General features: G+C 38.7%; 1 protein-coding gene across 8 annotated transcripts in view; it reads left to right on the forward strand.

The window, feature by feature from the left end:
* Nucleotides 1–25,786, forward strand: part of FGF14 (fibroblast growth factor 14) — a 726,201-nt gene that overhangs the window by 91,719 nt on the left and 608,696 nt on the right. For 3 of the 8 annotated variants that reach the window (XM_017861679.1, XM_017861642.1, XM_017861648.1), the window contains one exon: nucleotides 24,235–24,281. The exons of 4 other annotated variants lie outside the window; for them this stretch is intronic. Coding sequence is in view for 2 of the 4 variants with exons in the window: in XM_017861642.1 (XP_017717131.1) it covers nucleotides 24,235–24,281 (47 nt within the window). In the remaining 2 variants the exon portion in view is untranslated. Of the gene's footprint in view, nucleotides 1–24,234; nucleotides 24,282–25,786 lie in introns of those variants that run through there. One more of the 8 variants, XM_017861685.1, reaches the window with a different exon arrangement.

A 25,786-nucleotide genomic window follows, 5' to 3' on the forward strand; every position in this document is an offset into this window, starting at 1 on the left:
TTTCCTTCTCCTATAAGTTCTCATTTTATATTTTGCTAGGGTTAGCACTGATGTCTTTATCCCCCCCATTTTTTTTTTTTTTTTTTTTTTTTTTTTTTTTGAGACAGAATCTCACTCTGTCTCCCAGGCTGGAGTGCAGTGGCGCCATCTCAGCTCACTGCAAGCTCCGCCTCCCGGGTTCCCGCCATTATCCTGCCTCAGCCTCCCGAGTAGCTGGGACTACAGGCGCTGCCACCTCGCCCGGCTAATTTTTTGTGTTTGTAGTAGAGACGGGGTTTCACCGTGTTAATCAGGATGGTCTCGATCTCCTGACTTTGTGATCCACTCGCCTTGGCCTCCCAAAGTGCTGGGATTACAGGCTGATGTCTCTATCCTTTTAAGCCATCCAGGGGGTAGTTGGAATTCCTAACAGTGCTGGGATTAATAGTGCAGTGGTATAATGCCATTCGTAAGTATTTGTGGGGAATACAATTTCTAGTGGATTTGATTTTTTATAAAACATACAGATATTTTAAACCATTGGCCCATGTATCAGTCCTATTTATTCTTTTAATTGACATTATTTTGGTGATCTTGGATCTGAATTTCCACTTGGTAAACAGTAATAAATATTAACTTCCAAAGTTTGTTGTAAGAATGAAAGACAACTCCGTAAATGAAACTTCTTTGAAAATAGTATTTTTGAAAATTGGTATTGTCCAGAAGTAGGTTGCTAATATAGGCTCTCTCCCACTTCAGATTTTTTTCTGCTTTCATTTAAATGATCAGTCAGAGTTTGCCTTTGTTTTTGGTTTAGGTCTTGTACTTGTTCATTATGTAATATAATGGAAAGTCGGAGAGTACAAAAGAGAGGACAGTAATGGTTTCATAAATCGTAGACAACCTAAAAGAGAACAGAATACTTTAGCAGATAGGGAACTGAAACTTGGAGTAGGTAAGTCAAACAGTTCTTAGCAGCACAGCTAAACTAAAACCCAGGTCACTTGGTTCCTAAGTTCAAATTTAATTAACACATAAATATGAAGAATTAAAATGTGTGTGCCAAATTGAACAAATGTTGGAAAATATGAGACCCTAGTAACATTCAGATAGTCGCTTCCCTTTGGCTTACCTCAATATTTGAAAGAGACTTTTTAGCACATCGGTAAGTTGTCTATTTATTCTTATGGCAAATGTTGTGTTATGACTTCTGTATTTCTGAGAACCATAAAGGGATGGGGGATAACTTGTTCAGCTCTCATCTGTGATCACAGATATTCGAGAAGTGTTTGTAGTTGTGCTTTAAAATAGCTCAGTTCTTTGTTCGTTTTAAATATCCTGTGTTACACGCTGTCTTTTTAAGCCCTTTGCTTTGCCTGACCCTTAATCTCTTCTGCTTACTTTCCCCTCCTCTCTCCTGTTCTACAGCTTTATTTTTGGTTCTGGTAGTATGACAGCACTTCTGAATTGTAATGGAGTGTTTTTCCGCACTTCCAACCTGTCCCAAATGCATGAGGTGACTTTTAAATCGGCCCGATTCAGTTGTGGGGAAGGATGGACTCTTGCCAGCAGGGGCATTGTAGCTGGAATTAAAGACACCGTTATTTCTTGGGGAGAATCATTGACAAAACTTAGTTTTACTTTGAAGAGCTCACATAGAAAAGCAGTTTTCTTCAGCACTTATCAGATAACTGCCCCTAGTATGTCATAAAGCTTAACTCCCCAGGGCCCAGAAACCAGGGCAAGAGAAACTCCTAATGCAATGTGATCTGTTCATGACCTTCTTAGAAAAGAACATCTTTGTTCTCCCTAAGGAATGCATGTCCAAATGCATCTTTCTTCACACCCTTAAGAAATAACCTTTTCCCTTGGACCACGCTAACGGTAATGAATGGAAGAACACTGAATGAGGGTGCAACGGAGCAGTCTAGCCTAGTTAATGGCTGACTGAATCCTTTTTAAATTGTGTGTGTGTATGTGTGTGTAAATTTTGATGCAAGTGGGCCATATAGGACACAGTTGGTCATATTAACAGAGGCAATGCTGGTGTGGTAGAAAGACACAGGCTTGAATTAGGTCACGCCCTGGATGCAGTTCTTAGCTCCTGAAAATGAGACCCTGGCAGTGACTTCCCGCCACCAAGGGGCAACAATCTGGTCTGGAATCTGGCCCCAAATGATTAGTTAACTCCTGAGACCAGGGACTTCAGACCTGGTGGTGGTCAAACTTCCTTTACCTAGACCTTGGGGCTGGCTACCTTATAGACAAAGGAAAGGGGAGTTTTCTGGCAGGTAAACACAGATACACATGCACGCGCACACACACACACACACACACACACAGAGAGAAGAGAGAGAGAGAGAGAGAGAGAGAAAGGAAAGAAGGTTTTATTCCTTGCCTTCTTCTATCTCCTGGCCCAGAAAGACACTTTTCAGTCCCTTGTGGGCACAAACTCTGAAGACAGATATAACAAAGATGCATATGGAAGCTCAACTCATACATAAAGCAAAAAGACTTCATTCTAATTTCAGAAAGTAAGTTCTCTTCTCCTTTAATATTTATTAGTTCCATTCATTCCTTGTGCTCCTCAAGGTCACTTCTATTTTTAAAATTCGGGAATTCTGCCTCTTAGGATTTCTCACATTAGATAGTTGGTGATCCAAACAAACAAACAAACAGTAAAAAAAGACTAAGGAAAGGGGGAAGGGGGGTGTGTGTGTGTGTATGCGCACGCACATGTGTTTCATTTTAACCAAGACCAAAGAGGGCAAGAGTAAAACTATGCTCTTGTTTTTCCTTCTTCTCATCTTCTGGGCTTGTTAGAATTAAAGCCTTTCCAAAGTTTTCCCAATTCACAGCCAAGCCATTTAAAGATAAACTGATGCCAGAATGACAGAGCTATTACAGAAGGAAGCAAACCTTCTCATTTTATAGGGTAAGATAAGGAGTTCTAAACTGGTGAAGTGACAGCTTAGAGGCACACAGAGATGTTTGTGGAAATGAATGCCTTCTATATTTTTAAGAGACATCTATGCATGGGTAAAAATCAATGAGAGGTCATGGAGACCCTATCAGAGGTTTCTATCCAGATGAGTTTGCTAGATTCAAATGAAACTTGTCCAAGAGTAACTGAGATTCAAAGTCTAAAGCAAATGCAGGATGAAGGTTCAGAGAGGTCCCTGCCATCATATATGAAGATGGAGGGGAAAAGAGCCAGGATATGTGCTCTAAGATGATTTTAAATTCTGAGAATTTTCATTTATATAATCCCTTTGATGGATAAATATGTAGCTGCTTCATCCTTTGCGATTTTATAATAGACAGCACTAATTTTAGCATATTGTTTATTTAATAATTCAGTGCTCATCTGATTTTTGCATTTGATTATTGAATTTACTTTTTCATGATTCAGTTCTTTTACCCAAATTGTATGATCCTTTCGTGCAAGAGAAATAACTTGTGGACAATAAAATGCAACTTTATCTCTTTGATTCTTTCCTAGCAGATCTAGGCAGAATTCCATTTGCTCTGTGGTACTCTGCAGTACCAGAAACTGTAAAACTGCACTTCCCAGGGCTGGCTAGTGCAGGCTGATAGCCCTGTCATTTCAGCCGGTGAAGTGAATGCCTTTACCTAACTGATGAAAGCATGGGCCTTTGGAGAAGTTCCAGAACCTCCTTTATGCTTGTAGGAGAACGTGGTAGCGTTTCCAGGCATGCTGTGCGCTCAGCAAGTTTGGTGCAGTGCAGCAAGCTTGTGTAATAGCACCATGTTGATTGGCTCAGTGCTCCACTTGAAGGACTGGGAGGCACTCACGCATTGCTGTGTGAGGAGATATGTGTGTGTGTGTGTGTGTGTGTGTGTGTGTGTGTGTGTTATATGCATGTATGCATTTGTGTGGGTGCATGTTTACTTTTCATTTAATCCCATTAACCAAGTATCAAGTACCTCGGCCATTACTAACATAGCAAGGTTACTATTTCTGGTGTCCCATTTTTATTCAGGTCTTGGAAAACTCACTACATTTCTGCAGATACTTTGGAGTGCTCTTTTTCTAGGGTCTGTTTTTTTTTTTTTTTAAATAAGAAACCCTCCTAGTTCATATACAAAGTGGCTCTGGAGTCTGGAGATTTGCTGTCTTCTGTCCCCAGTAATACCCCAGGTACTAGGTCCCACCCCAGTCTTACTGTTTAGCACATTGCCTGACTGTAACCAGTATCTTGTGTGAGGGCAGACTGGCAGATTTCAAAGAGCAGTATCACAGAACTCAGAAGATATTTGAAATATTGTAGACTGATCCTTTTATTTTGCAGATGAGGAAATGGAGGCAGACATAAAATGGCTTGTTCAGATCACTCAGGCAGAGCTGGGGCTAGAAACTAGGTCTGCTGCCTTTTAGTCCAATTCTTTTTTTCCTGACATAATTGCATTGAATTTCACTAGAACATTATAAGAAGTTGATGAGACTTCCCCCTTGTACATCCTGTAAGTTTCTTTAGGGCCATGGTGTTACCCAAATGTGTTACTGAAGCCCTTTTAACTTCTCTTGAAAGTTATGAAGTATAAGTCAGTACACCTGGAGAAATTATACCCGTTTGGATGTTTGTTGATGCTCATTATATTGATCTCCTCGTAGTGGACATCCAATACATGTTGAATCAGTTTTGTAATCAGGATTGAATTTAAAAGTGGGAAAGTGATTGAAACTTTTGTTGTTAAACAGAAATATCCTCAGTTGTCCACTTGGTGGATATGCAGCCCACCCTCTGCCAACGGAGAGGATCTTGAGTAATTTAGGGAGATATCTGGCCTGATTCAATGTCTGGAAATCTTTTAACTGAAATATTCTTCTTCAGGTTCTTACGGAAAGGACATCTTCAGGTAGCCACACATTGTTGATGCCTGCTCAGCCTCTGGTGTCTCAAGGACACGTTGGATGGCTGAGAGGGCCTGTTCTGAGGTCAGTTCTGGCTTTAGCAGCACAGTTTTTCATTGTGACACACCTTGAAAGTTATTAAACTTTTCTAGGCCCCATGTTTCTTATCTGAAAATGGGGTGCTATTGTGGCATTAGCATGCTAGTGAATGGGAAGTACTTGGCCTATTACCTAGAACACAGTATATTTCTAATAAATGCTTGCTCCTGTCAGAGAGCTGCAGTGGGGATTGAGTGACCGTGGCACCTTAGGGATATCCATTGTGTCTCAATTCCCTCATCTGTAAAATGGGAGTGATAACAGAAGTTACTTTATAAGAGTGTTGTGAAGATTAAATGAATTAATACATGAAAATGGTTGGTACAGTGCCTATCACATCCTAACACACACATACCTATCACATCCTAACACACACATACTTATCACATCCTAACATACACGTACCTATCACATCCTAACACACATGTACCTATCATATCCTTACACACACGTACCTATCACATCCTGACATACATGTACCTATCACATCCTATCATACATGTATGTATACTAAAAATATAAGTGATTATTATTGCTATGTGAAGCACTTAGTACAATAACCAGTACATGGTGTCTCCTCAATAAATGGTACCTCTTATTAGTCTTACTTTTGCTTCTTTTGTTTCAGAAGAAGTAGTTCATAAAAATAAATGGTACCAACATTTCTGGATATTATACAGAATTTAGTTTTATAAACCCAAGTTATAAGCCAGTCCTTGTGACTCCATTTTTAAGTGACAAACATAGTTGATTGGTGTATTAGTTTTTTTGATGCTGCTGTAGCAAACTCCTACAGATTTGGTGGCATAAAGCAGTACAAATTCATGATCAAACAGTTCTGCAGGTCAGAAGTCTCCTATGGGTCTCACCTGGCTAAAATGAAGGCATCAGGGGCCTGCGTTCTTTTCCGAAGGTTCTGAGACAGAGTTCATTTCTTGCTCACTTGGATGTTGGAAAAGTTAGGTTCCATGTGGTTTTGGGACCGAGGTCTCCACTAACTTGTTGGCTGTCAGCTGGAGGCCTCTCTTATGTTCTAGAAGCCTCTCTGCCATCCTTGCGTGTGCTCTGCTACATTGAATTCATGTCACACTGTCGTCTCTTTGACCACTGTTGGGAAATCTCCACTTTTAAGGCCTCCTGTGATTGAACTGGGCCCACTTTATAGGATTAGATTAGACCCAGAGAAATGCCCTGGGTCATTCAGGATACTCTTTCCATCTCAAGGTCCTTACTCTTAATCACATCTGCAGCACCCTCTTTGCCATGTGTGATAATATGGGCACAGATTCTGAAATTAGGACTTGGACATATTTGCAGGGGGTGGTCTTTATGGTGCATACAAGTTAGAATGTGAAAATATATGACTCTGGCCTTCTTCTGATAGATTGTGGATAGTTCCAATTAAGTATACCGTACACTCCAAATTTCATTGTTCAAAAGGTTAAAAGGCCTGAACACCTTGAGAGCAGGTATGCTAATTTCTTTCTTCATTCTTTTGGCCTTATGAGCCCTTGAGAAATACTTATGTGATTACTATTTTTTAAGCAGTATTTTTGACACACAGTCTTATTTTGCAGAAGCTCCAGCTTGTGGCGTAGGGCCCCCTCTTACCTTGTCAAGAGTTGACTGTCCATTGACGAGCTTCTGCCTAAAGACCAAACTCCACGGTCAGGATTTTCATGACATCCTTTTCTGTAATGCCCTGTTCAGCTGTTTGATATCCTACTTTTTCCAGAAGGCCTGATTCTTCTTTGTCTTCCCCTCCATCATCTGCCTTCTCTCAAGCATGATATGTTTTCCCTGCCCTGCAACATCTATGTGTATGCCTGAGTCTCCCACTGACCATGAGCTCCTCCACAGCCAGGATTGGTTCTTCGTCTTCTTGTATCCTTAGCACTGAATACAGTGCCTGGTAGAAGATAAGGATGCAATGTGTGTTGGTTGTATTCTAGTGTACTTATTAGAAGAAGAGTATTTGTCTAATCTGTCACTCAGTAGTGATCTATTGGCCAAAATCAGGATGCAAAACTTGGGGCCAGAGGCAGAGCCATAAATAGACACAGTTCTGGTACCCTAGGGGTTTACAGCCTACTTTCTAGGGAGGCATCAAAGTGGTACCTCTCTGACAAAATGAGTTGTATATTCCTCATTAGGGGATGAATGCTAAATGCTTTATTTGAGGGCAGGGCAGGCCATTGAAATTATTCAGCTTTTATCTCCTAAATGTTTCCCCAGAGCTTCAAAAGAGAAGCCAAATATTATCCTCATGTCTGTTGTCTTCAATTTTAGATTTACAGTAGTTCTTCTCTGTAATGTGTGATATATCAAGACAGAGTAAATACTGGCAACATTAGGTGCATGTATAAGTTGGGTAGACCCTATTTCCTCTGTTTACTTGAATACCTGAAAATTGACTGCAGTTGACAATTTGGGTTCACTTGGCTGAGTTCACTCTCTGCAGTATCACTCCAAGGAGGATGTTGTAAATCAGGAAGAAGAAAAATTAGCTTAGAATGACTGAACTCATATGTGGAATGATTTATGTTCAAATTTCTAGTTGGTTTAGCAAACTTATATAAGAAAGTAAAATACTGATCTAATTACAATGCTATTCTGATATTAACACCAAACTCTCATCCTTAAGGCAAATATTTCTGTTTTAGTCCTGGTCTTGATATTTTCTTTCATAATCACACCCTGACATTGTTTTTAAGCTTCTGTATTGTACATCTGTTACTATCCTAGGTAATCCACATTTGATTGGTTATTATTATATTTTAAATCAGGGCTATTGCATTAACAGCAGAAAATTACGCTTCTTAATTTTTTTTAAAGTTCAGAGTTTAAAGTTTAAAGTCACTGGAGTTCTGGTGTTTTTTAATTTGTTAGGCTGTTTGTGCTGTTATACAAACTTATTGAAATACTGATATTTAAGGCTCTACTGAGAGAAGAAAAGTCAGCTAAAAGCTTTTCATAAAGACTCATAATAAAACTCTAAGGTTTGTAAAAGACAAAATCATTATTTTATCTGTTTTATACACCCAACACATTTTCAGTGCTGAGTTGAATTTCTGCATAATTTTCTTTGTCATAGGACTCATGATTTCAGGTTTACTTTCCTTACAAATGGATTTTGTATGCACACTGTTTTAGTTATTTTTTGCTGCATAATAAATTTCCCCAAAACTCAGTAGTTTCAAACAGGAATAAACATTTATCATTTCACACAGTTTCTGTGGGTCAGGAATTCAGGAGTGTCTTAGCTGGATGGTTCAGGCTCAGAGTCTTTTGTGAGGTTGTGGTTAGAGTGACGACTGAAGGCACAGTCACCTGAAGGTTGACCGAAGCTGGAGCACCCTCTTCTAAGATGGTGCCAGCACTTGGATAGCAAGTTGGTGCTGGCTGTTGGCAGGAGGCCTCAGTTCTTTGCTAAGTAGACTTCGCAGGGCTGCTTTTGTATCCTCATGACATGATCACTGGCTTCCTTCAGAGAGAGTAATCTAAGTGCAAGGCAGGTAACCCAGTGTCTGTTATGGCCTAACCCCAGCTACACAGGTTATCCTGTTTGATGTGGGAGGGGCCCATAAAAGAATGTGAATATCCAGAAGTGAGAATCACTGGAGTCCCTCCTGAAGGCTGCTTATGACCAACGATACCTTTTTCTTACTTCTTAAGCCTGTCTGGCTGAGTAATGGTGATTCTGCAAAATTTGAAAGTACAATTTCAAAATATTTAGGCTTGAATAGAGAACCCATGTTAGGGAATAATCAGGAGCTGGTAGAACGTAGGGTTAACAGTATTGGATATAGTAGGGCTGAATTCAGGATCAGTGTAGCAACAGGAATCTGAGGCAGGAAGACAATTCCAAAATAGAGTAGGTATTGAACCGAGTAGCATCTCAGGTAGCTGCTTCCTTTAAGCAAGAAGTTTGTGGGGTTCAGAAGGAAGACGGGACTCTAGGGACTGGGTTTCAGAGAAGAAAGCAAGGTGTATACCTTGCTGTTTATCCTTAGAGAAAATAATGCAATAGATTTTTCTTGTTTGTGCGTATGATGATGCTGATCCTGATGCTGATGATGAATTGGGTTCAGTAGTGACTTGGCAAACTGATTTTAATAAGTTGAACATTTGCATCAATAAACACCAACCAACTTTTGAGGGCTAAACTGAAGATACGCTAATTCCAAAGTCACAACATCCATTTAGCAATGAATAAAGATATACTAAATGTCTAAAATTGCTGTTGGTAAATTTGTTGCTTAGCAAGCTATACAGCTTTTTGAATCTGGTAAGTTATCTTTTGGCGTTTTACCTACTGTGTGCAGTTTGAATTTTAAAGACACTAATTGCAGATGCTAATTAATTGTTTAATGTACACTAAGGTCATTATCTAGGTTCGTGGCAGTGACACAACCATAAGATACATGGAATCAATTTAGAAAAACATGGGATGTGAAGTGAAGCAGGCTTGAGTGTCTGTCTCAAGTCCACTGCATACTAGCTATAACTGTGGGACATTTGGTGAGTTATTTGATTTCTGTTAGCCCTAACTTTCTTATTTGTAAAATTGGGGTTTAAAAGAACCTACCTCAAAGATTATTGTGAAGGTTCAATAGACAGTACCTGCAAAATACTGAATGAACCTGATAGATGGTAAACACCCAATAAATGTTAGATTTTATTATTCATATAAATACCTTTTTAAAATTTCAACTCAATTTTCATTTGACAATTCTTTGTTGATTTCCTTTTATTTATAGTTTTGAAATCTGTGAAACAGAACTGAAAAAAATGGTCAAATCCCCATCCTCATGGTGTGTTTATAACCACAAAGTAAGCACAACAATACAAAGTGCTTAAGAGGGTGATCAATTCTATAAAGAAAACAAAACAGAGAAGGAGGAGAGCAAGTGCCGTCACTGTGGAGCAGATGCTGTTTTGTGTAGGATGGTTAAGGAAATCCTCACTGACATTTGCCCAGAGGACTGAAAGAGTGGCAGAAAGAGCATACAGGTGTCTGGGGAAGACACTCCAGGCAAAAGGAGCAGCCAGCGCAGAGATGCTGAGGTGGGAGCATTCCCAGCTTGGGTAACATCAAGAAGTCCACTTTGCGTGGAGCACAGTGAGTTGGGGAGAAAGTAGTAGGAGATTATGTCAGAGAAGCAGGGTGTTCTGTGGGGGGCAGCTCATTTAGGGCTTTGTAGGACATAGTGGGGGGTTTGCCTTTAACTCCTAGGGGACACGAAGACACTGAAGGGTTTTGAGTGAAGGAGTGGCATGATCTGACTTATGTTTTATAAGCACCACTCTGGCTACTCTGTAGGAATAGATGGCAGGGGCCAGATTTAGAATGAAATACTAGAGATTGTGCAGGCACAAGATAACGGTTGGGTGGATGAGGGTGGTTTTGGTGGAGGGAGTAGAGAGAGGTCAGATTCCGGACATATGCTGGAAGTAGACTTGACAGGAATCAAAGATCATTCCAGTTATTTTGGCTTGAGCAACTGGGCAGAGAGAGTTATCACTTACTGAGTTTGGGAGTTTGTGGGAAGATGGCAGTTGGGAGCAAATGTCTGGGTTCAGACATGCAAAATTTAAGAAGCTTTTCAGAGATGTCCAAGTGGAGGTGGTGAGCAGACAGTTGGATTTCTGAATAGGGAATTTGGGGCACAGGGTGAGGATTGGGGATGTAAATTTGGGAATTGTTAGCAAATGAGTCCATGGCTCCACCTGGAAATCAGTGTAGATAATGACGAGGCCTGGTTTGGAGCCAGACCATTGGGCAGGCTGATGTTTACAGCACAGGGATTTGAGGAGGAAGAACCTGGAAAAACATCTGATGGGAGGAATAAGCAAGCGTGATTCCTGAAGCCACATGAAAGAGTGTTTCAATAAAGAGGGGAGATTAATTATATTAAATGCTGCTGATGGATCAAGTGAGATGTAACTGAGGATTAACCACTAATGTATCTCCAACATGGTTAACTGGCACTCCATTCAACACTCTGCAGAAAACAATTCAATATGCTAGATACAGTATTTTAAAAACTTTTTGAATTCTCCTTAAGCTGGTAAGAAAGCAAAGAATACTCAAGGAGAAAAACTACTGTGGTAATGCTCTCAAACAGGTGGTATGAGGAAGGATCTGGGGTATAGGTGGAGGGGAGGCCCTATCTAAAAGTCTGGACATTTTGACAAAAGTAACAGAAAGGAAGACAGACTGTCTGGACGCAGAGGCAGGTGGCTGTCAGATATGGTGGTGGGAATGTGTTCTTCCAATGACACTTTCCTTCTTTCTCAGTGAAGGCAGAAGTAAACCATTATCTGAGAGTAAAGGATGTGTGTGTGTGTATGTGTGTGTGTGTGTGTGTGTGTGTGTGTGTGTATGTGTGTGTGAAGTACTCGAAGATACGAGAAGAAAGGAGGTATAGAATTATCTCCAGGGAATACTGTAAGATTGCCTTCCAGTACTAAAGGCCCACTTGAGGTTAGTCGTCATAGATTGAAGAAAAGTGTGCTTGTGGATCTGCCTGTTTCCCCCCAGGTGTGCTCATCTGCATGCATGCAGAGGTGGAGGATGGAGTGGGTCCTGACTGGTAAGCCCAAGTTCAAGAGGGAAGGGGTAAAGCAAGATGAGAGGGCAAGAGGGAGAAGACAGAAACTCAGAAGTCAAAGCCTTCTGTTTTTCCACTTTGTCATGGATTATAATCCACCTCCTTTATTAATTTATATTTTTCTCTACCTACCCCAATTGCTGAGGAGCCCGTGTTTTATCACTTGATGTTTCCAACATACTCTTAGCAGGTTTTATTGTCTGCAAAGTAGGAAATCCATAACTGTCAATTGAATTGTGTTTTCCTATTTCTCTTAGTCATTATACATCAGCTACATTATGTGAAATTTTGTTGAAAACTCTTTTTAAAAAGTCAGCTCCATATAAATATGTATAAGGAACTATTCTGTTCCAAAATGCGGCTTTTGATTATAGATATATCAGGAAGGCTGAGATGAAATAAACTTTTAACAATATGGCCAATTTTGTCAATTAAGTAGATGGATGAAACTAAATATTTCAATAAAGCATTTGGCCTGATCTGTTTCATTTGACTGTTTACATTTTATCAAATTGACACATTGCTTGCCAATTTTCTACTTTATTTTGAGGAAAGCCTGGAAGATGAAAAAAAGACCATAGCCTAATAGCCTTTTTCTTTTAAAAATAATTTCTATATAGTGATTATCAATTTGAAATGTTGTTAAGGTTAAACATGTGTGTGTGTGTGTGTGTCTGTTTGCATATTGGTAAGGACTTGGGGGAGTCAGAAAAACAGGGAATGTAAGCAAATTTAGATCAGTGTTCTGTGATGGGCAAAGGATCCTTGAAAATCCTCTCATGTGTAATTATGTGAAATATAAAAGGCTAACAAAATAATTGCCTTTAGATATAATAATATATAACTTTAGTCAACAAATATGCACTGTATATCTTCTTGTGCCAGATATGGTACTGAGTAATGGGTATAGTATTTCAAACAAATGTAATATTGTTATTATGATGGAGCATACAATCTGATGGGTTTGTAAATTATAGTCCTTACAGAGATAGATTGGACACACTTTGGTAACTGATTAGAGGTGAGGGGTCGGGGGAGAAAGGGTTATAGAAGATTATACAGAAGTGTTGCTCTTGAGCAGCTGAGAGGATGAGGTTGGCGTTAACTTCTTTAGGGAATACAAGAGGACTGTCAAATCTGAGGAAAGACACTTTTCAGATGTTGAATAATTTGCTGAGGGGTACATATGGACATTTGTTTAGAAATGTCCAGCAGGGATTAGGTGAGAGTCTGGAGGCATAGATTACATTTAACATGAGAAGAAGACAGATATGTATGATGATGCTGTAGTTTTCAGCTGGAGAGAAGGGAAGATTTGAGGAAGCAACAAGAAGGTTGGTGGGAGGGATGAGTTATGAGCCAGATTCTAAAGAGAAGAATGCTCACTGTTCATTTATAAAACAATCAGTGCTGGTATCTTTTAGGTATATAGTTGATTTTAGGCTTTGAATATGGGGTTTGTATTTTCTTCACACAGCTGATTTTAAATTATCTGAGAATGTAGCAGAAACTAGAAGTGTATTTTAAAACTAAGATTTTGGTGGTAGAACAGGTAGCTTAAAAATATCAGTTAAATAAAATTTAATTTCAAACACACGAATGATGAAATACACATATCCCAGAAGTTTGTTTAGAGATAAGATCAGTGAACTTTTAATGTTTCAATTCAATTTTTGTGTTTAGTTTACATATATGTTTTTCTCTCATATTTGTTTTTACTCACATTTTGTGTTACACAAGTTGATGTGTTCTCAAAAATCTAACCTTCCTAGGGCCTAGAGAATTTCTTCTGTGCTGCCCCTCATCTTGTTTGCTTCTTTCCTCATATTGTGCTTTTAGTCTCAAGGTTAATGCTTGTAGGAAGCAAAGAAAGGAAAAGAAACAGGGAGTCTGTGCTATCCTGAGACCTTGCTTCCGGGGCCTCCTCCTTCCTTCTGCCACCATCCCTTTCCTTCTCCATCTCCTGCTGTTCAGCCAAGTCCCCTTCCCTAAATCGGGAAAGGTGCAGGTAGAAATTCAGGCAGCCCCAGTGGTTCTACTCCTGTTTGATTTTCCTCTTGATCTCTTGTCTGCTTGCTGGCTGGGATTTCTGACAATAGTATGCTCATAATGGAAACAGAAAAAGTACAACCAAGCCACACACTGAAATTCTCCTAACCTCTAAATGTGCACATGGCTTAATCCTAAGAAGCACTGCTTTTGGATTGTTTGCACTGCTTTATATTCTTAAGGTTGGTTGCATCCATTTTGACTGCCCTGTATTGGTTTCTCAAGTATATTTTTATAAATACCCTCTTTAAAAAATCACTTCTCTAAACCATACTTCAGACTAAGCCACCCTAATTTTAAGAAGCTTTTGTTTTGGTGAACAGCTGAATTTGTAAATAACCATTGAATTTCATTCATTGTATCCTTGGAGCATCTTGCTGTTGTTTTGCTTAGAAAATTCTAACAGCTTGGAACTATTCAACTTCGATTAGAATGAGTTTTCTACCCATGTAGAAAAAACTGCTTTATCCCCATCATTGAGAAAGATAGATTCTGTTAAGGAAGGTGAAGTATGTCTTAGTGATCTTGCTCTCAGCATAAAATAAGAAACACATTCACATGTAGTGTAATCTGTCTAGTGCAGAATTTTTATTACCTAGAGGCCAAGAGAGAAGCACATCACATTTATTCAGTTCTCATCTTCATTCCTACTTAGAGTTCTTAGAAAATAGAGTCGCTTAATTTTGAAGAAATGATGTTTTCTCAGACACTAGATTTTTAAAAAATAAAACAACATTTTAAAGCTCTTTTTTCTTGGGGATATTTTTCCTGCAGCTTTCACATGGCACTTTGCAGTGTTCATCTAAGAAGCCACTTAACTAATTTGCTTCTTATAAGCAGCACAGTATAATTAGGCAATCACCCTTGTGTCTAGAGTCCACCAGGGAAAACAGGTGACAGAAGTGCACAACACATTTATTATAAAACAGTGCACAATAAAAACCAGAACTTACCAAATAAAGGAAATATGGTAAAAGACGTACTGTAAAATACTAACACATAAAAGGTAAAATGAAAAATCACCTTCAATAGAATGTCTTTGTTAGTGAATTGGGATCAGGAGCAACTGGTTAATTGAAAAGATAAATTAACGAAAGTAGAGAGTAAAACAGGACAATTATTAAAAATGATACACACATGCCTTAAACATTTTATTTTATATTAAATATATAAATGCTCATTCATCAGTACTTTGAGATAGCTCCACCGTGTGTTCTTTGATTAGGGTTGAACTGATCTGAGTTCCTGCAGAAATCACACCCACAATCTCTGATTTCTAATTTTGGTGTTTTTAAGTGGAGCAGAACTTGAAGAACATAAGCAAGCTGAGTGCAGTATCGTTCTTGATGTTCATGACTTTTTTTTTTCCCCAATCGTTTATGGCATGAGAACACATATACTTAAATAATTTAATACTCTTAGCCATTTGCCTCTACCAGGTTTTGCCAAATCATCCAATCTATTTTTCATAGAAATAACTCTGTCTTTTGCAATTATACTTGTGATTTCAAAAATTCTTAAGTTGCATAATGAAAATAACAGTACAATGTGTATAAACAAAATTAGGGCCATGTGTTGTTGAGACGAGAACTTCCCTGCATGGACCGTCTGTGAGGGCATCCCAGCCACTGTGGCCAGCTTTCCATGGGCACCATCACATTGATCTGTAAAACAGAAGAGATAAAAAATAGTTTTGGTTCATTTAATAATGCAATCATTAATGACTTTGTGAGATCAAGCCATCCTCCCACTCCCACAGCTTCCCAAGTAGCTGGGACTGCAGGTGCCCTGCTAATTTTTTGATTTTTTTTTATAGAGGGGGGGTATTGCTATATTGCCCAGACTGGTCTCAAACTCCTGGACTAAAGCAATCCTCCCGCCTCAGCCTCCCAAAGTGCTGGGATTATAAGCATGAACCCCTATGCCCTTTTTTTTATTTGTAATAAACCTTTTATTTCAGAATAGTTTTAGATTTACAGAAAAGTTGCAGAGAGTACAGAGAATTCTCATTATATCCCACACCCAGCTTCCTCTTACATCACCTCTTAGGTAAGTATGCTGCGGTTGTCATAACTACTAATGAATCAATATTGACACATTATTACTAATTAAAGTCCACAATTTACTAGGATTTCATTGGTTTCTACCTAATGTCCTTTTCCTGTTCCAGGATCCCATATAAGATACCATGTTACATTGAGTTGTCTGTCCTTTTAAGGGTCTTCTAGACTGTGACAACTTTGCAAACTTTCCCTGTTTTTCATGGCCTTAACAGTTTTGAAGAGCTTTGGTTCAAGTATTTTGTAGAATGTTCCTCAATTTGAATTTGTCTGGTATTTTCTTCATGTTTAGAAAAGTATTATAGGTTTTGAGGGGAGGAAAATCCGAAGTAAAATGCCTACCTTCTCCCATCATGTGAAGGTTATTTAGCAATACCGTCGATATGGCTTATCACCACTGATGTTGACTTTGAGTAGCTGTCTGAGCTAGCATAGTCATGTTATTCCACTGTAAAGTTACTTTTATTTTTTTGTTGGTATTGATTAAATGATTCTAGTAGGTAGATCATGGGTAAGATAACTTCTGCTATATTTGTGTGATTTTTATGCTGGGGTGATTTACTGCACTAAAATTGGAACATGTAAATTATTTCAACTATGTTCTCTCCGTGATAGAATGCAATAGTTTGGCCTCTTTATGAGGATTTCATGAATAGCTCAAAGGAGTGCACTTAATTTTGTCTTAGCACTGCTGCTGAATTCTAGTTTCCCTGGGTTGTTTCTTATTTCTTGAGTCTTAGCATCTAACTGAAGTAAAGACAGTCTCCAAAGCTGCTTTTTTTGGGGAAAGTGGTTTGGAAGGAAAAATGGAGCACTATGGATGCACAATTGTGCTTCTATAGTTGTGTGATTTAGGTCTCCAAGCTCAAGACTAAATATGCCATTCTTTGGCCCAGTTTTAGTTGAATCTATGGTTAGCATTTTGATGACAATTTAAAATTTTTCTTATTACTCTTGAGTGTACTTAGCAAAAATTTACTTGCTAATTGCTTTGCAGTACATCAGGGGATTATCAAGGCCAATCAAGTGTCCACAAGTTCATTGCCCTATTCTGCAGACCACCCCAAAAATACAAAGTGATTCCAATATGGTATGCAGAGGGGTTTTTGTGCACCAAGCTGCAAACCACGATAACTCATAATCTTATACTTCTCAGAAGAAGTTGCAGAAAACCTAAGAAACAATTTTTTAATGAAGAGCCAGACTCCTACACTATGTCAGTCTATTGGAAAACATTTTAATATAGAACACAAAGAGATCTCTAGAACTCAGAGACCATCTGTTGTCTTTCTGGGCCTGGGAGACATGATGAGAAATGTCACACCAACTTCATTTTACCTAAATATCTGAAGGGGATGCAAAAACTTTTCATCGTAGAGTTGAAATTTACTTACCTTACTTAAATAACAATGGTTTTCTAACCTTCCAAATGGAACAGAAACAGTGGTCCTGACAGTGCAAACTCAGTCCTACATAACCAACATTAAGGAGCAACATGACTGAGGCCAATTCTGTTTTTTCTTCTATAGTTAAAAGGGACTTTATTTTTCTACTCCATTTTGGATGGATAGGGAACTCAGGAATCTATTTTCTCAATCTCTGCATCATCTGGGTGGCCTCAGTGTGAACTTGACCTAGAGCTGCTGAATGTTGTAAATATTTTACTGCCCATTCAGATATTATTTTATCGTTTCTGTCATTTTCTTGGTTTCTGCCCATTGCTGAGGTATTTCTTTCTATTAGTATGGTTGTGTGAAGCAATGTGTTTTGGGGAGAAGCAATGTGGTGCTGTGAAAAACCTTTAGAGAGAAAATCCTGATAAGACTTGGGCGTTATGTTTCTCTCTGGTACTTCTAATCCTGTAATCTCAGGCAAGATCCTAGTCTTTGATTCTCAGTTTCCTGGGGGAGAATGAGGGAAGAATTATACCTGCTTCATCGACCTTTAGAAAGTTGGTTTTAGGATCCATTGTGTAATAATTGTGCAAAGGTATCACAAACCACACAGTTCTGTACAAGTCAAAAGACAAGAAAAAAATTAAGGCTGCTAAGGGCTAAGGAAAAGTCTAGAGTAACTAGGAATCCTCTTTGCCTAAACCACGAACCATTAGATATCATAGTGCATGGTGGAGTAAAGATCAGCACTGTTCAAAAAATGTTGATGAGAGGGACAGAGAAGAAAGTGAATTTTTAGATACTGTTGAGAACATCTCCATGCCTTAAGTTTAGATAAAAATGCACTCCAGTGGCACCAGAATCCATGAGAAGTACAAACAAATGCCTGGTGATAATCATAATGATGAAGAACCTCCTGTAGAAGTTGGACAACATGATTTTATGGTTCTTTTTTTATTTTTTATTTATTTTATTTTATTTTATTTTTGAGATGGAGTCTCGCTCTGCCACCCAGGCTGGAGTGCAGTGGCTGGATCTCAGCTCACTGCAAGCTCCGCCTCCCGGGTTCACGCCATTCTCCTGCCTCAGCCTCCCGAGTAGCTGGGACTACAGGCGCCCGCCACCTCGCCCGGCTAGTTTTTTGTATTTTTTAGTAGAGACGGGGTTTCACCGTGTTAGCCAGGATGGTCTCGATCTCCTGACCTTGTGATCCGCCCGTCTCGGCCTCCCAAAGTGCTGGGATTACAGGCTTGAGCCACCGCGCCCGGCCGGTTCTTTCTGGTTTTAAACTCCTATGGGTGGCCAACTTAAAATAATCATACGAATTACTTAAACTAAAGTAATCCGTAAACTGATGGGAGAAAAACAAAGTAGATATTTAAAAACATTTTGAATAATGCTTTCACAATGAAATCGCTTCAATTTTCAAATTGAGAATATTAACACAGAGCTTACTCTGTGCCAGACATTGTTCTAAGTGCTATTATAACCCGTTTAGTCCTCACGGTAACCTCAGGAGGTAGATCAGGAAACTGAGGCACTGAGCGAGCCATCTTTTAATAGAGGTCACACAGATGGTTCTGAGGGGGGCGGAACTTGAACAATGGCAGTCTAACTACATAGACTAGGGAAAAGTGAAACTAGAAAAATTTCACTAGTATTATCAGGAGGAAACAGCTATTTTGACCACTGGAGACATAGTGGAAATAAGAAAGGAGGGGAGGGCAAACAGATATTGACAGTCTAGTCCCAGCAGCCACTCAAATATTCAAACACAAGTGACAGAGTTCAAGCCAAGGGGATGCCAAGGGGTTAAAGAATGACCCTGGAATTAATATTTAGAATGTAATTATTTTTAGAGATAACATGAAATAAATTTCTCTGCTAATATTTAAGAACTTTTTTTTTTTTAATAAAGCATCCCTAAATAGTTTTTTCCTAAATCATTCCAGGATTTTGTTTTTTTTTTTTTTTTTTTTTTGGGACCAACAGTCCTTCTAGAAAAAAATGGCAGAAGATGAAGATTAAGCAATGGAGAAGATCTGTTATTTTAAGAAAATTAATTTTTAAAAAGTCATAGAAAAGACATTTTATTTGAATAAATATGTTTTCCCATTGACTTGAGTACTTTAGTTGTAGCAGATCATTCATAGATTTATGCCATAAGATTTTGACTAGAGAAGCCACTTGTATTATGATTGCATAACTTAACTGCTGTGTTTCTTTTGTTAATTTTTGCTTGGTATTTGTGGATGTTAAGTGTTCCTTTTTTTCATATTTCCAATTTCAAGTTTCTACTTCTCCATCTCTAGCCCTGAATACTCATGGAAACTCGCTGTACCTGTGACAGGTTGCATGAGTTTTCCCCCTCTGTGGACTCAATTTGTGTATTATTGTATCATATGACATTTTGAATCAAGTGCTGCTAGTACCAAGCTGCTATCATCAGCCGATGCCAAAAATATTCCTTATAACACTTCTCAGCATGCAAGTGAGAGCACTTCAAATCACATAGAATTTCCAGCCATTGTTCTTTTCTTTTTTGCTTATTATACAGCAATAAAAATCAAAATAAAAGGGGCTTTGGTAAAATGTTATAAAACATCAGGTTTATTGTTTGTGAAGGTTGAGTGAAATTCAGTTCCACGTTGTAGATACCGCCTCAGAGGCCTATTTTCCCCTTCTTTTCTCTATTCCCAAATGTTTTTCAAGTGGAATCTTTTTTTCAGTCTTTGATTACATTAAGGTGCAAACTATTTATCCATCTGGAAATAAGCAATACTGTCAACAGAGCACCAGGAAATGAAAAGTGCAGCTGGCCATATGCCTTCTCTATGGCCTCTTTATGTTACTGTGCTGATCAGGACAAATGCAGTACCCATGGTAGCAATAGGGAGAGTGAAAATATGTATTCTCCAAGGGAAGACAATTAAAAGACAAATTCTATCAGGAAGGTTTGTCATTTTCTAATATTGAGAGTGCTGAGCTTGCATCTATCAACAAATTTCACACAAATTAATTCATTTTATAAAGTGAATGCTGAAACTTGGAAGCCAACTGACAAGATGCCAGGGATGGCATGGCAAGGAAGAGAGAGGCTTCATGGCAATTTTGAATACCTGATCTCTTGCTTTCATCATCTTCTCTAGGGGAAGAAACACGGAGCATGTTAGTTGGGAGGTAAAGAGCAGGAATGGATACCAGAGATGGACAGACAGTGGGGTGGTGAGAAGGGAGCTGCAATTTGCTAATCCTTTTAGTACTGCCTGTCAATCATCTTGCTTTCCTTATTCATTGATCCTGGAGAGATTTTGAGCAAAGGGCTGGTGGAGTTGCACAGATGTGATCTTCATTTCAGACTTATGAATACATACCAAGTTCTCTTTAAATCTGTGGTTCCTGGACGAAGTGCTGTGACCTCAGGCTAATAGAGAGGTCCAGATGCCACATGTGCCAATTAGAAAGAAATGAGGACCATGGCTATGGCCCACTGCATTCAAAAGAGATGCCAAAACCACCCACTGGCGTTCATTGCTGTCTAATACTTGACCTATCCTGCTGTTTATTGTGTGTGGTGGCTCCATATTTTAAAACCTGTATTCATAAAAAGATATTTCTCATCCTGCTGAGTCTCAGGCCCATTGTTGTAGGTGAGGTGGTTTCTTCTGTTTGATACATAAAGTTTTGCTGAATTTCAACTTGGAAATTGCAAAGGCTTACCCCAAACCCTGAAGGACAAGCTAAGAATTCATACTTATTAAGCACTTGGTAGGTGTCTGACACTGTAGTAAATATACGCGAGTGCCCAGAACAAGCTGATGTCCATGTACATATCTTTTAAAAATATAATGAGCTAGACTTATCTGTGGAAACTGCTTCAGATACTGATCTTACTCTTTCCCATTACATCTGAAATTCTGGAAGATAATATCCGGAAAGATTTATCCCCAAGAACAACAATACATTAAAAGCTCCTGCTTTGAAAATGCTTTGAAATTGTCTTTTTTTTTTTTTTTTTTTTTTTTTGCTATAGAGTATAAGTTAGGAAATATTTGGCAGGTAAAATCAGACATCCTCTCAACTCTGTAAGTTTTTGTCAATTTCTGGGATGATGAAAGATGTGAGAACAAGAAGACTGGTTTAGTACTGACTCCTGGTTTATGTTAAATAATGAAATGTAAGCCAGAAGAACAAATTGGCAGGAGCTCCAGCCAGCCAGTCATTCTGCAAGCGCTTGGGATTGGGCAAAGTGAGAGTCCAGGTCACAGAGAAGGCCGGCTCTAATCCAGATAACTGTGGAGTCAGCATTAATGTGCTGACTCACTGCAGCAACTCTCAGGCTTTTCTCTTATCCTTTAAATGCTTCCAAGTTTTGTACTTTAAGTCTAAGTAGGCACCACAGGCACCATGTGGGCAAGAAGGAGGGTCGGCCTGGGGTCCTACAATAGGTGATAGGACCCCAGGTAGTAGGATCCCACCTCCCCTTCAAGGTGCTAAAACCCAGAGCATTGGAGGAGTCAGGGCAGAGGTGCAGACACCTTCCTGGGACCTGTTGAATCCTTTCAGGTGTACGTAGCTGCTGACCTCTGAGCTCTGTCTTTTTTGCCAGTCTTATAGGATCTGATTTTATTCCAATCAAGTCTTTGCCATTCCTTCCTTGGTTTCCTCAGTATAGCACACCCCATAGTATCGTATTGTGTGGGGACTCTCAGCTTGATGGATGCTGATTTTTCTGGTTCTAAAAATGTTATTTATTGATCCATCTATTTTAATTTATACCTGTGTAGTTATTTATTTCCTTTGGTGAATAGAGAACACATTCTTGACACAGGGAAGGAATACACTCCTTTAAGCTTCTCCTAGCACCACTGTGACAACTTCCAGACTTTTCTTCCTCCCAGATCCTATGAGCATGCTAGCAAGTTCCTCTCTGCCTTCTACTCAGAACTCAAAATACAGTTTCTCTAAACTGAAGGTAGGACCAAATCCCATGTATAAAATTCCCAGGGTAATATTTGTAAAGACAGTTTAAAAAGAAGAAAAGGCTTAATTGTAACTTGTAAATGATGGTTCATGAAGGAATGTAGATAATTTATAAGACTGTTTTGAGTTCCTTGGTAGAAATATTTTAAACAGTGTGTGGCTGAAAAGTTAGAAAATTTATATCAATCATGCTTTTTAGCAAAGCATCTTTTTACTGCTTTTAGAGTCATGCACAAGAAAACACGCAGCTTACCACCTATAAAATACTATTGCTCCATTTTAACGCTCTCTTTGTTTTGATATTTTCTTTTATGTGAAAGTGATACAAAGTGAATAAAATAGCATTGTTTTCAAAATATTATTGGTTATAGAATTTGTACTTGGTTTCTGCAACATCTCATGCTCCCCTAAAGAACAATTTAAACTCTATAGGTTTGCATAGATCCATAGAGTAGGTCTCACAAAGACAGAGTTATCCTTTGCTGCTGCTATGTCATTTTGTAGGTATGGTAGCTGTGGCAAGGGCTGGTGACCACTGCGTAGGGTGAAAATGACTATGTGATTTAAAGGATTAAATGTGCTCTGGTAGAAGTGACAGTAGACCTGGACCTAGCTCGGGGCTCTACCCTATCACTTATTCCAGAATAAAGCTGAAGACCACAACCAAGTCTTGCATATGCAGGACACAATGCTACATTGGTGCCGGGCTCAGACACAGCACTAGAATTTAATGGAGAAGTTGGTAGTTGGCACCAGAACAAAGTAGATCAGGTCCAGAGAGTCAAAGATATATTTCTGTCAATCTTAGGAGACTGTTGACTATTGCACTCAGGCTGCTCCAGGAAGGTAGCAGTGACAATTTTGATAATGTGCTATGTGGCTTATTACCATTTCTCTTAGTCTGCTCAGGTTGCTATAAAACACCCTAAGACGGGTGGCTTATAAGCTAAACAGAAATTTGTTGTCCGATTCTGGAAGCTGGGATGTCCGATATCAATGCATTGGCAGAGTGGGTGTCTGGTGAGGGCTCATGCTCCGGCGCATAGACAGTGCCTTCTCCCTGCTTCCTCAGGGGTGGAAGGGACAAGGGAGCTGTCTGTTTCCTTTATAAAGGTGCTAATCCCATTTGGGAGGGCTTCATTCCCATGACCTCAGCACCCCCCAGAAATCTCACTTCGTAATCCCATCGCCTTGGGGATTAGACTGTCAACATGTGAATTTTGGAGGGACATAATCATTCAGTTCATTGTACCATTTGAGTTATTTCACTGAACTCTTCTTTGAAAACTAAGCCTCTTTCTAAATATCCTGAACTTAATAGAAATAACTTACCCTTTAAGGTAAGAATAACCCTTTAAGAATAGAATAACCCTCTAAGGCTACCAGGTTCTGACTTCACTAGAATCTTGGAGAGAGAGAAAGAAAGAGAGAGAGAAGGCAGAGAGAGAGAGGAGAGAGGGAGGGGGAGGGAAGGAGAGAGAGAGAGACCAACAAAATCATTCACACACAAACAAGGTAACCATGGTATTAAGAAAACCATAAATTATTTAGCAGTGATTCACCCTCTAAGCATGTGTTGAGCATGTACAATGTATAGAGCATTGTCTAAGGCCTGTACCTATGTTGGCAAATTAAGATATAACACAGAATCTGTTCTTATGGGTCTGTAAGTCTAATGCAGGGGTCAGCAAACTACAATCTGCAAGCTGAACCTACCTCCTACTCGTTTCTGTACAACCCTTAAGCTAAGACTGAAAAACACCAAAAGAAGATTAATATTTTGTGTTATGTAAACAATTATGTGCATTTAATTTAGGTGTACAGACACTGAAATAAAATTTTACCAGAACATAGCCATCCTCATTCTTTTACATATTGCCTATGATGGTTTTCATGTTATAATGTCCAACTTGAGTAGCTGCATCAAATAATTTTTGGTGCACAAAGCCTAAAATATTTAATTTTAGCTCTTTACCAAAATAGTTTCAATGGGTTTTCTAATGGGGTAGAAAGCCATTAGTCAGATTATCGCACCATTAAAATTAAGCATCTGGGGAATGCTGGGAATGAATGGTGTATAAATATATGAATGTGTATAATGAAATCTAGAAATATAGTGATGGCAAGCAGACCCACGGTGGAATTAAAACCTTCATCACTTTTTGTTTAATTCTTTACAGGGCTCACAAGAGACCACACTCAAGGAGTGATGGACAAATTGTAATTGGTAACGTAATTCTAGTAATACTAAGTGTTGAGGAGTATCTGAATGAATCCCTATTTCTCTGATGTTGAAGGTGTTGTAAGGCAAAGGGTCAATAAATCAATTTAGTGACATCCTATAATGCCCAGGCTTTCATTGGCTAACCTTGGCATTTATTGGTGCTCCTATTGAAAAAAAAACACCTGACAAATTCACAGAATATAGAGAAAAATATTGAAGGATACAAGCTTTTAAAAATGAAGTAAGAGGGTGAGGCCTGGTGGCTCACACCAGTAATCCCAGCATGTTGGGAGGCCAAGGCAGAGGATCACTTGAGGTTAGGAGTTTGAGACCAGCCTGGCCAACATGGTGAAACCCCATCTCTACTAAAAATATAAAAATTAACTGTACATTGTGGCGGGTGCCCGTAATCTCAGCTACTCGGGAGGCTGAGGCAGAAGAATTGCTTGAATCCAGGAGGCAGAGGTTGACTGCATTCCAGTCTGGGTGGCAGAGCAAGACTTTATCTCAAAAATAAAGAAAAAATTTAAAATAAATTTTAAAAAATGAGAGAAGACATCAGCAGTATAGATATATTAAAATATAGGAAATGTATTTTACTCCACAAATAAGCAAAAGGTGGATACTTTTGTGTCATGGAAGGACTATTTAAAATTTATGGGAATAATATTTTTCTTCTGAGAGATTCAAAGTACTTGTTTTGTTTTAATTCTATGAATATTATTATGGAATAGTAAAAAAGTAAATCTCTTAGGCTGCACTTAGAATTAATACAAAGTTAGATCTTTGAGCCAGTTTTTCTGTTAATTATTGTGAATAACAGGATATGTGAGAATAAGGCTCACATTATTTGTCAGTTGTGACAAATTGTGTTCACCAGTTTGCAATAGACTTTAGTTTGCAATATTACATAAACATGACCACTTTATTAGCCTTTTATGATTATGATGGAGGAAAATAAAAAAGTTGGAGAAAATGAAGTCATTGTTTCAAAGTAGTATTGATATAAAATAAACTGTCATGGTCATGTAGAAGAGCCTTTGAATTTTTAGACTCTTAGACAGATTCAACTTCAAAGACTACTTTATTCTCTGATGCAAATGCTTTTTATCATTCATCCTCAAATGATATTAGTTCATTTGTGTGGCTTCAAAGGTTCTCATTTTTTTATTGAACAAACAACTACTGAATGCCTACTGTGTGCCAGGCGCTGGATCTGATGTTTGGAATAACAAGACTATTAGAGAGTTTCTGCTGTGCTCAGGTAGTAGGAAGACAAAGGTAAAAAGTTGGACTCCGGTGGCCAAAGGATTATCCCCCCAAAGTTAAGTCTGTAATAAAGTAAGGGGGTTATCATGGAAGTCAATGGAATAATATTGTCTGCATACATTTTTATCTTTCACTTTTAAAATTTCGTTTGATATATTTTATTAGGTCTTCTTGGGCCTTTTAGATTAAAAACAAGAACATTTAAATATTAAGCATTCAGTATTAGAAATTTGATCAAC

The sequence above is a fragment of the Rhinopithecus bieti genome, unplaced genomic scaffold (assembly GCF_001698545.2).
Source record: "Rhinopithecus bieti isolate Rb0 unplaced genomic scaffold, ASM169854v2 scaffold_2254, whole genome shotgun sequence".
Classification (NCBI taxonomy): Eukaryota; Metazoa; Chordata; class Mammalia; order Primates; family Cercopithecidae; genus Rhinopithecus; species Rhinopithecus bieti.